Below are 10,510 nucleotides of genomic sequence, written 5' to 3'. Positions count from 1 at the left end.
TCATGTTTTGCTCTCAGACAGTGCATGCAAAAAAGAATCCCTGGGCATTGCTGGCTGTGAGTGGTTTTTAAGGGCGGGGAGATGCTATCTTCCTTATCCTAAATTCCAAGTGTGTACAAGTAGTTAGGAGGTCCAGAAAACGAATGATAGCTACACACAATTTACCTCTCGCATTTTCTCTTTGATGTACTAAATGAGACAGGGATGGTTCGGAGATACCGTGGCTTAGAATTCTGTGGCTATTTCCAGCACAAATTGTTTTTTTGACTTATGAAGAATCGGCTTTATTCCAAATAAGACTAGAAACTGTGCTTTTTGGTCCTTTCCTCCTTTCTTTTTCTTTGATATAAAAACAGGAGCTCTTTCTCAGATGAAACAGCCTTTTCCCATGAATGCCAGTCGCCGGGGGCTTCTTGTGTCACCGATCAGTGCATCGTGTCTTCCCTGTGGCTGAGGGGCCTGCAGGGTCTTCGGCCTGAGTAGTGTGGCTGTTGGGTTGACCATCTGGAGAGAAGCAAGGACAGAGTCCTCGCAGTCCCCGCAGCTGCCTCCGCAGTGACCCGACTCGCTGCGACACGGCCCGTTCCTTTCCAGATGACGCGTGGGCCCGCACAGAGCGGTGACTTTCTTACTTCCACTGCGGTGAGTGTCCAGGTAAGAATGAGGAACTACGTGATCTCAGCCCAGACTTTAGGCTGGTTTCCCCTCTCTCTTCCATACCTTCACTAGGACTGCAGGTCACCCTCTGAGCATCGGTGCCACACTGGCACGAGGCAGAGCAGGGCAGACGGCCCCATGGCACACCTTGTCCCCAAGTATCCTCTGCATGGCACAGAGGAACTGCCTGAGGCCAATTTGTGAACGGGGGACAAATTCCACTAAAACGGTGTCAAAAATAGATGAGGAAAGAAATGACACAAATAATGGGAAAAGCAGCTCTCTTATCCAAGAAATCACCCCCTCTGTACCCGCAATTCAACAGTCTGATTTTTGGCGGTGTGGGGACCATTCCTTGCCAGGGACACTTCAATCAGAACAGACTCTCTGCAGCCATCCCGATGACTTGGTTGTCATTTAAGCTGTTAAGGACAACTGCACACAGACCCCAAGTAACAGAGGACGTCATTTTATTGGCTGTCCACAGGAAGTGTGGTCACACAGGAGGCGGAGACTGTGGCGGGTGCGGCGCGACACAAGACCCAGGGTGACCACTAAACAGAAGGTGAACTGATTCTCGATCTGGTAAAAGCCCACCGCGCTCTGCAGCCCGCCCGGGTGGCAGGAACCAGGCCAGAGGAGCTGGCCGGCGACGGCGCTGTCTGTTAGTCCTGGGTTCTTGTGCAGTCTTCCCATTAAACAGCACTTGGAAATTCACAAAGTTAAAAAGAAAGAGGAAAAGAAAGCAGCACTTCCTTCTGAATACCAACACCACTGTAAACAGAACAGTGTGGCATGCAAATCCACATCTGGTCGGTTTTTTCCCTTTAGGTATTTTTTTTTAAATTAACAAATGGAATGGCATGTCTATTTCAAATATTAGTAGCATAACATGTAAGTGCAATATCAGTCTGGCCACCAGTCTCACAAACCTTCCGTGTGTCTGTCACATGAGCAACAAGCAGACAGCGTGACACCCAGGCACTGTCCTTCCCCCCAGCCGTGGACGGCAGACCCCCAGGCTCCTCTGTCCCCTGGTCCACCTTTCATATTCCAAATGCCTGAAAATAGCTCCCTCTCTATTGTCGTTGTTATCAAAGCCGTCAGTTGGGGAAGAAAATGCCAGTAACACCAAGCTGCAAGCACTGGAGTCCTGCCACCTCTGCCATCGGAGGGGATCCACTGACCCTCCACGTGGTCCTTGTGACCAGGACTGGGAGTCATCCTCGCCAGCGTGGCACTGAGTCATGGGAGAGTGGCTGCGGGCAGCTGCCCTCCGCCCACTCCCGTGGCCTGCAGTCCCCGGTGGCCAGGCTCGAGGTCACACAGAGCTGAGTTTCACCAGGCCGCGCACCGAGTCTTCATGCAGAGAGTCCTGGCTGGCCAGGCCCAGGACGTGCATGGTGCGGCTGTGGGCCAGGGGGCTGCCAGCCAGCAGCCGGGGTGGCGAGGGCGCTTCCTCTGGGGTCAGGAACTGGTGGCCCACGTGCTCCTCCTTCAGGGGCAGTATGTCTGTGAGCCCGGCCTCCGTGGTGAGGTTGGGCAAGGAGGAGGGCGGCGTGGGCTGCCCGAGCGTCAGGCTGGCACAGGGTGTGCCCAGGCCCGGCTTCCCGGACAGGTGTAGCTCATCACTGGTGAGGCTGGGCTCGCTCTGCAGCAGGGGCGTGGCTGCGGCCTGCAAAACGAATTTGGTGCTCTGAATGCACTGGTCTTGGTCACACTGGAGCGCAGGAGGGAGCCAGCAGAGAGAAGCCCAGACGAGGAGATGGCACAGGGTGGGGGGGAGGGGGTACCAGGGTAGGGGGTGGGGTGGGCAGGATGTGAGAGAGAAAGAAACTGGTTAGTAATGCCTCGGTTAGCCAGGGGCAGAGAGCGTGCACAGCAGCTCGCCTTCATTTGGAGACACCCAGCATGCAGCAGCACCCTCCACCTGGCACCTCAGGAAGCGGTCCAAGCTCACAGTCCCCCACGGGCACCCAGGGGTGAGACGCAGCCTCAGGCCACGGTGCCCGGGCCCTAGTTCTCAGACAGGATCTTATTTCAAAACAACCCCACCAATGGATCGTGGACTTGTCCCACTTGAAACCTACATGATTTTATTAACCAATGTCAACTCAATGGAAACAATCCCACGGACAGGGCCACAGGCTTCGCCACCTGCCACAGTCTGAGTGGCTGTTTCCTGTTTGCTACAAACCGCTTTTACTGTGTTGTTACGAATACAGGGCCTGTCCACCCAAGCTCCTCACAGCACTATTCCCAATCACCAGAAGGTGGAGGGAACCCAAGTGTCCACTGACTGATGAACAAATAAACCAACTTCGCACAGTGGAACACCACCGAGCCGTGAAAAGGGCAGGCTTCCTCACACAGGCTATGACACAGGTGAGCCTTGAGGACGTCACGCTGTGTGAAACAAGCCAAGGACAAATGCCATATGATGCCACCTCTGCAGGTCCCTAGAGTAATCAAATTCATAGAGACAGATAGTAAAATGCTGATTGCCAGGGCCTAAGAGGACAAGTGACGAGAAGTTATTGGCAGCCACATGTGTCCCGTGATGGCTGTGAGTGTGGCCCAACACAAACTCATAAATTTACTTAAAAATGATCAGATATTTTTATGATTATACATTGCAATGTATTTAATGGATGACCCAAGATAATTCTTCTCCTTCCGGTGTGGCCCAGGGACGCCAAAAGGCCGGACACCCCCTGAGCGGCTGGCGTTTCGGTTTTGCAAGAAGAAAAGAATTCTGGAGACAAACGGCGGTGATGACTACGTAATAATGTAAATGACCTTAATGATGCTCAATTGTACACTGAGAAAGAGTTAAAATGATGTTTTCTATTACGTATATTTTAGAAAGAAAGGAAGAAAAGGAAAGAAAAGAAAGAAAAGAAAAGAAAAACAGGGGCCACAGCCGCTCCTGCATTCTGTTCAGACTGTTGGTAAAAGCCCCCGAGTCCCCTGCTAAACTGTCTTCATGTTCAAAAACCACCAATTGAGCTAATGTGGTGTTTCTTAATCTGTGAAAGAGAAAGCCAACTTTTTACAAGATATTGCCTTTCCTTCTACGCGGTTTAAAGTCATATTATATCTCGTGTCATTTCTTTCACGTTTCTCATTGGCCAAAGGAGTGTGGGTCTCTGATTCCTTGGTAAACCCTTCCCTTGAGGTGCGGGCAAATTTCCAAACAGCTAGAAGAAGCTTTACTCACGATCTTCCACTTGACTCTGTGCAATGACTTGTTAAAGTTTCTCTTATCCGTGTGGATGGTAGGTGAACATGCCGGGACTTTACATTCCAGCATAAGCCAGCATCCACTCCATGTCTTCAAAAATTCTTAGAACACATATCGTGTTTCCCTCTTTACAAATGAAGACTGTGAGGTGCAGGTGGAGACCTTGCAGCCAAGGCGAAGGGAGGGATCTGGGTGTGGGACAGGGATTGCTTGATTGCAGACCTCTCTTCACTACACATCGGACACATAGTAGGTGCTTAGTAAATGTTACTTGTCTCGTTACCCCTCCCTCTCTTTCTCAGAATTCTGGAGTTACTGAGAGCTTTGTGATGGATGTGCCACCCACTGCTGCCCAGAGGCTCCCCTGAGCTGCTCACTGTCCCACCTCCGGGCCCAGAAGCTTAACCGGGTTCCACCAAATGCAGCCTTCTGGGAAGAGAGCTCACCCGAGGTCAGGGTGAAATTCCTTAAGCTTTTATCTCATCTGCTCCAGTCCTGTGTCATTCTTAGCCGAATGGGCTTCTTTTTAACATTACAGGTGCAGTCCATCCCCTCCTTGCCCCCAAACCTCCAGTCTGAGCAAGGTACAGGTTTTAGAAGTTCACTGACCTTGGTTTCAGCCAAGATTATGCTCCTAATGGAGTGTTAAGAGCAAAGTGAGTCTCAGGGAAGATCCTGGCTTTTCTCTGATTGTCTCATCGCAGCCGAGGGAAGTTCAAAGCCTTGGAGAAGCTGGGGAAAGGGCTGGAAAAGGCTGGGGTGGGTGGAGGGTCCTCGGATGCTGTACAACCACTGGTGAAAGGTGCTTGGAAGGGGCTGTGAGGCCTTAGCCGTCACTTAAGGCAGACGTTTCCCCAGTCACCCCCCAAATTGTTTTGTCACAGCAGTCCCTGTCAAAGGGTGCCTGAGTTACTTTCTCTGCTCTTGCTGGATTTCAGCTTGGGGAAGGGACCCTTCGCGCTGGGGATCTCCAGGCAGCCCGGCTGTCGGGCTGCAGGCAGCTCTGGCTGGCCCTGGGCCCACTCTCCCTCCTGCACTGTCGTCCGGTTCCGCACGTTGGCTCAGGCCTGACAGGGCCTGAGCTATTTTCTCCTGATTAAACATCTTCTGGAAAGTAGCCCCGGGCCTTGGATGGGCTGTGCTTTGCACAGAACGTTTGTGAAAATACCATTTCGTCTTCTTACCCATGGAGCTGCTGGGCTGCCTCTGTTTCCTGCAGCTTGGAACAGCCTCCCAGCAGGCCAGCCCCTCCAGGGCCCCGGGGGCTGAGATGCCGCCACAGAGGGCAGGCCCCTTCCTGGGTGACGGAGCCCTGCTCTCACTTGGCCTGTCCTGCTGCAGGTCTTGTTCATCCTAACACCTCCGTTCACACCCACCCCCAGCTCTCTCAGGAACTATGAAATTGTAAATCAGAGGGCTTGTCTCTGTTGACTCAAAGAAAGCCTTTATTATTTTTTAACTGAAAACAGACTGACCAATTCTGTTTTAGGGACCAGCCCTGTTTTAGGGACTGGCTCTCGAAGACTCACAGGGGACCGTGTTAGAGGTCAAAGCTGGAGGAGACTGTCAAGGTCAGGAGGCCCAAGGATGAGGGGAGACAGAGGCTCCCCTCCTGCTTCCGCCTTCCTCTCTCTCGGTCACTTGCCCTTTTCCTTTTCCCTGATCAGGCCATGCCCGGCAGCAGAGCTTCTGGGTACCCACCAGAACCTTCTGGAATAAAGGCTGCAAGCAGCACTTTGTTGAGTTCCTTAGAGCTGAAGTTCATCGGGATAGTCACGTGGAATTCGAGGAACTCTCTGAGACTTGATGCTAAAACATCGCTGGGCTGGCTGAACAAGACAGCACAGGCCTGGAGACGGATTTACTCGGAAGCTCTGAGGCTTCCGTGCGGGGCTGCTTGCTTGCACCACCCGCTTCCAATGCCTCCTTCCTGGCTTATTGTTTTGTTTTGCATATTGTTTCCTTCTTCTTCAAGAAGACTCCAAATTGCATGCCTCAGACCTGGGTCCTCTTCAGCACTCTCTGACTGGCGCTTCCCATGGTCAAACGAAGGACTTGTGAAAACTAGCAAATCTGTGCTCAGCCACAGGGCCAGGGCCCTGTTGAAAATGCTCTCTGGTTTACCAGGGGTAAAACACAAAAATTGAAAATGTGAAAGAAAAATTCTAGCTCAAAGCATCTCATTAACAATGCCCATCGGTGAGCATGAGTGTCTAAATCCTGCTTGCATTCCACAACTTTGAAAATAGCTCGCCCTGTTCAACTGATTTCCGCTGAGAAGACCCCTCCCACTCGGGCACCCAGGGAGCAGGCTTCTTCCTACACTGTAGGTCCCTGTCCACATCGAGCTCCCACGGGCTCACAACCAGCCACCCGGATGGGACATGGTGGACTCTATCAGATTCCAACCAAGGGCAGGGCGATGACTCTGCCCAGTGGGACGTACAGTTTTCATCATACAAATTTTGTGCTTTTTGAACATCTCCTTTTTGGAAGAAACTCAATGATTAGGGTATAGTGGACTTTTCTAAACATCAGAGCTCTTCATCCCGCACACAGCTGAAGTTCCAAGGAGAGCGGGGGACGAACCTTCACGCTGTAAATCCCACTGGAGAACTTCGAGGGAGAAGACACCAGTATCTCAGGGTCCCGTGGAGATGGCCCATGAGAAAGTGTTCTGACATCTCTCCTTCTTCGCCTCTGCTTCTAATTCTTGTTTGCTCATTCTTGTTCATTTTTCTATTTGATGGCTTTCTGTCTGGTCCCGCCGATTCTCCCCCTCCATCTTTCCCTTTCGTTGATTTCCCTCCCACTCTTTTCATTTCTTCTCTTTCTTCTCTTCCTTCCCACCTAGCCCTCCTCTCACCTTGTTTTTTTTACCGTCCCCCTGCCCTGCCCTTCCCGGCTTTTCCTAGGAGGACTCATCTGCACCCAGTGGGGCAGACCTCACCACTCATTGGCTTCTCTCCCAACTCCGCAGGGTTATTTACCAGCATGAACACCATCAGGGGTATTTTCATGTATAGAACCAGTTACAAAACCTGAAAAGAAAGAATAGCCCCAGGATACTGGACAATGACAATTCATTACTATGAACAGGAAATTGAGACACTCACGTTTTCCTTCCAAAAAACAACCCTTTACAAATCTGTTTAGCACATACAGGGTTGAACCACAGGAAATTGCCATTTGGGGGTCAAAGTCATGCAAATGCTGAATCTGAATAGAACAGACACCTGACCTTTTGGGAGAATGTCTCTGAAAAGGCCCCTCTGTTGGCTGCATGGACCTAGCGCCCTCTGAGCTGGTGTGGGGGGCCCAGCTGGGCATTCCGGAAGCCACCCTGACAGCTACTGACTGGAGCGCTGGCATTTAACTGGCAAAGACATTTACGGCTTCAGATGTTCGAATGTCACAGGCACTGTCATCACTCAAAGTTACAACTTAAATACACTCCAGGGGTAATGCACTGTTCATTTCTGCCCACCTCTGACGCTGTGTTCTGGGGTCTTACGAATGCTCACTAACCGTTATAAAAACCCTGTAAATGTCTAAAATTTACCTAAAATGCAGGTTGGGAGGAGAGCTTCCTTTTTATTCTTCTATCTGACATCATCATTTAAAGTTGCTGAAGTTCTTTTTTCTACAATATTTGACTTTTCAGATTATGCACGGAGAGTTCTTCCGATATACTATTTTCATAAATCATGCAACCGCTGGGTTTAATCCTGTTTTGATATTGGCTTAAGGGGGATTTAAAAATTAGGTTGAGGAAAGATAGGAAGCCATTTTCTAAAAGCGAGGAAAAAGAAAAAAAAAGGAAATTCCGAGAACGGTGTGCTGTCTGTGTGTGACACATGACCCCGAAGGAACTTCAGAGCGACAAGCGCCAGATTCCAACAGAAAACGTGACCCTCACTCCACGTGTAAACTTATATCAGCAGACAATCAGACGAGTCCCATTGAAAACAAGCCCATGGGGGGTGTCGTTCCTTACTGCACACCCATGCCCAGGGCTTCGGAGTTAGGTCATAACAAAGGCTCCGTGGTGGGGGCGGGGGGTGGAGTAATGGAAATGTGATCCTCAGTGGGCACGGAGGTTATCTAGCACTTAATTCTGTGTGGCGCCTCAGAATTTCACCAGTGTCTGAAGGACAAAGGCCACGCTGGGGTGACACGCACCATTTTCATGCTTACGTGTCACTTCGTGACTTCGGTAACACTGTGCTCTTTTAGAGTTTGGAGTAGAGGGCAGGCCACTTGGGCACTAGGTCACTATCCTTGACCTCAAAGTGTGTGAGGTGGGAAGCTAACAGTGAATTTTCCTGTATTTGACACAATACTACCTCAGTGGGCACTCGGAGGCTAGGGCTAGCTATTTACCTAGGTTTTCTGTTTTGCAATATCATCGTGTTTATCTAAGACCTAATGCCTTTACCTTTAATTTTTAAAATAGCATGCATTTCCCCCGAAATACTTTTCCTATCACTCAGGAATGACCTGGACTTTGGTCATAAAACAAAACAATTTCTTCATTTCCTTCCTCTGCAAACGAACATGCCGAGCCTGGTGCTAAATCTAAATGTCTCCAAAGGTTCCTCCTTCACTGAAAGCTCTGGCCACAGAAATCGTGTGCCAAGGTCAATTCCGTCCCTGCTGCTGACAGAGTGGGTAACAACTGTGTGTGTCTGGGCACGTGGCAACATAGGTCGCAACGCATCCCCGAATCAGAGATGGGCTCTGTTCCAAGGGAGGACGCATAAGCGACGCTGGATTGGTGCCCCCTCGGTACAGGGGGTACACGAAACTGCCCCAGACAAGTGAGGCCCATGGCTTCCAACAATGCACGACAGGACGCAAAACCGAGGCCCCCCAGGAGACGGGAAAGTCCAAGGGCGAGCCCGGCAGGCGGCTGGCCCTTCCCTCGACAAGGCTTTGCCAGCCATGATGTAGGCCAGTGATTGGCGACCTTTTTCATCTCAAGGGACACAAACGAATCACTGAAATTCTGCAGCACCCCGGCATGTATATTGCATTTTTTGCCGGTTTGACAAAAACAGGAACTGTAATTTTGATTCATTCACACTGGATGGCTATGGTATTGGCTGTCGTCATTTTTTAATTTGACAACCTAAGGGAGAAAAGATCCGCTCCCCCGACTAAATATTTCAGTCATGTTTTTAAACATTCTTGCAGAACACACGTGTGCCCCTGGGGCACCACAGAGTGCCGTGGCACACCGGCGTGAGAGTCACGGACAGTGGCTGAGGTCCGCGCAGAGCCCGGCCGTTCTGCAGAGTGGAGAACGCAGAGGTCAGACTGTGAGGAAGCCGACACAGCTGGATCGCGAGGCAGGGCACTGAAGAAGAGGATGCTGTACAGAGAGGGGGGGGGCAGAAGTCCTGGTGGGGCCCCTACGAGTCTGAGGCCAAAGGCTATGGTGCGCATGTGCAGGACGAGCCCCCCTCCCTGCCAAGACGGACGGGGCAGGGGCTGTAATGGGGCTGAGGGAGGGACAGAGACACCAGAGGTTGAAAAGTGAGTTCTGGGGACACGGACCTCATTAACACTCCAACACCGTGTCAACACCCCTGACGTCCAGTGGGGGCCTCAGGAAAGCTGGGCCTTAGGAGCAAGAACCAGGGCCCTAAAGTGAGGCCCTTGGAAGTTCAAGATGATTAGCCAGTCACTGAACTGCCCACTAAAACAAGAATCAGTGCTCTTCAGGAGAAGATGACAAAATCCAGAGCCTCTACAACATGTTGTTTAAAATATACAACATCAATAGGCGTTCAAGGAAACAGGACAATGTGCTCTGGGATGAAGGAAATAAGGGGTCAACAGACACCATACCCAGGGCAGCCCACATAGACTCAGCAGGTAAAGACTTTAAGCAATATTGTAATTATGTTCGAATAATTATAGAAAAAAAATGGCCCCTTGAGGAAATGAAAAGAAAATCTCAGCACAGAAATACAACTTGGCAGAGAAATAAAAAGAACCAAATGCAAATTCTAGAATAAAAATGCATAATGCCCAAATGAAGACTGTTCTAGGTGAGCTACGTGGTAGATTGGAACTAGCAGAATAAGGAATCACTGAACATGAGGAGAGGACCAAAGAAATAACCCAAGGGAGGACGTAAATCACTAGGAGACAAAGTTTGAAGGAAAATGCACAGAACCTCAAGGAGTTGTCTCCTAGCGTCACATCAAAGGCTCTAACATGTGGGAAATTGGAGTCCCAGGAAGAGAGAGAATGAGATAAAGCAGTAAAAAAACCCTGAAGACATAATGGATAAAAATGTCTTAATCGGATGAAAAATGATAACTTTCAGACCCAAGAAACTGAATGAACTCTGAACAGCTTGATCACAGAGTTCACCCTTGGGCCAGGTCAGTAAATCACCTGGATATTGATGTGCTTCTGAAACCTGGACAAAACTTTAGCACTCAGGCTGGACTAGTCCAAGGTGCTGCCAAGTAGCTTGGGCTTCGGAGAACAAACAGAGAGAAAAGGAGTTAATCTGCTACCCATTAACACCGTTATTTGTAACAGAGCAGAAACTGAAGATACTTCATAGACATCTGCCTGGTCAAGTTGCAGTTC

At 50.2% G+C, this 10,510-nt stretch overlaps 1 protein-coding gene across 2 annotated transcripts in view; it reads right to left on the bottom strand.

Moving 5' to 3' along the window:
• Positions 1-1,110: 1,110 nt before the first annotated feature.
• ZDHHC14 (zDHHC palmitoyltransferase 14) overlaps positions 1,111-10,510 on the bottom strand; it is a 224,135-nt gene continuing 214,735 nt past the window's right edge. Inside the window, exon 9 of one of the 2 annotated variants that reach the window (XM_037054696.1) lies at positions 1,111-2,377. In XM_037054696.1, coding sequence (XP_036910591.1) covers positions 1,979-2,377 — 399 coding nt within the window. In that variant the 3' untranslated portion in view covers positions 1,111-1,978. The remainder of the gene's footprint in view (positions 2,378-10,510) is intronic. The other variant, XM_037054760.1, reaches the window with a different exon arrangement.

This window comes from Sturnira hondurensis, unplaced genomic scaffold (genome assembly GCF_014824575.4).
Source record: "Sturnira hondurensis isolate 20B ecotype Veracruz unplaced genomic scaffold, ASM1482457v3 Scaffold0000167, whole genome shotgun sequence".
Taxonomy (NCBI): Eukaryota; Metazoa; Chordata; class Mammalia; order Chiroptera; family Phyllostomidae; genus Sturnira; species Sturnira hondurensis.
The sequence above is the reverse complement of the archived record's forward strand: the minus strand, read 5'-3'. Positions and strand labels throughout refer to the sequence as shown.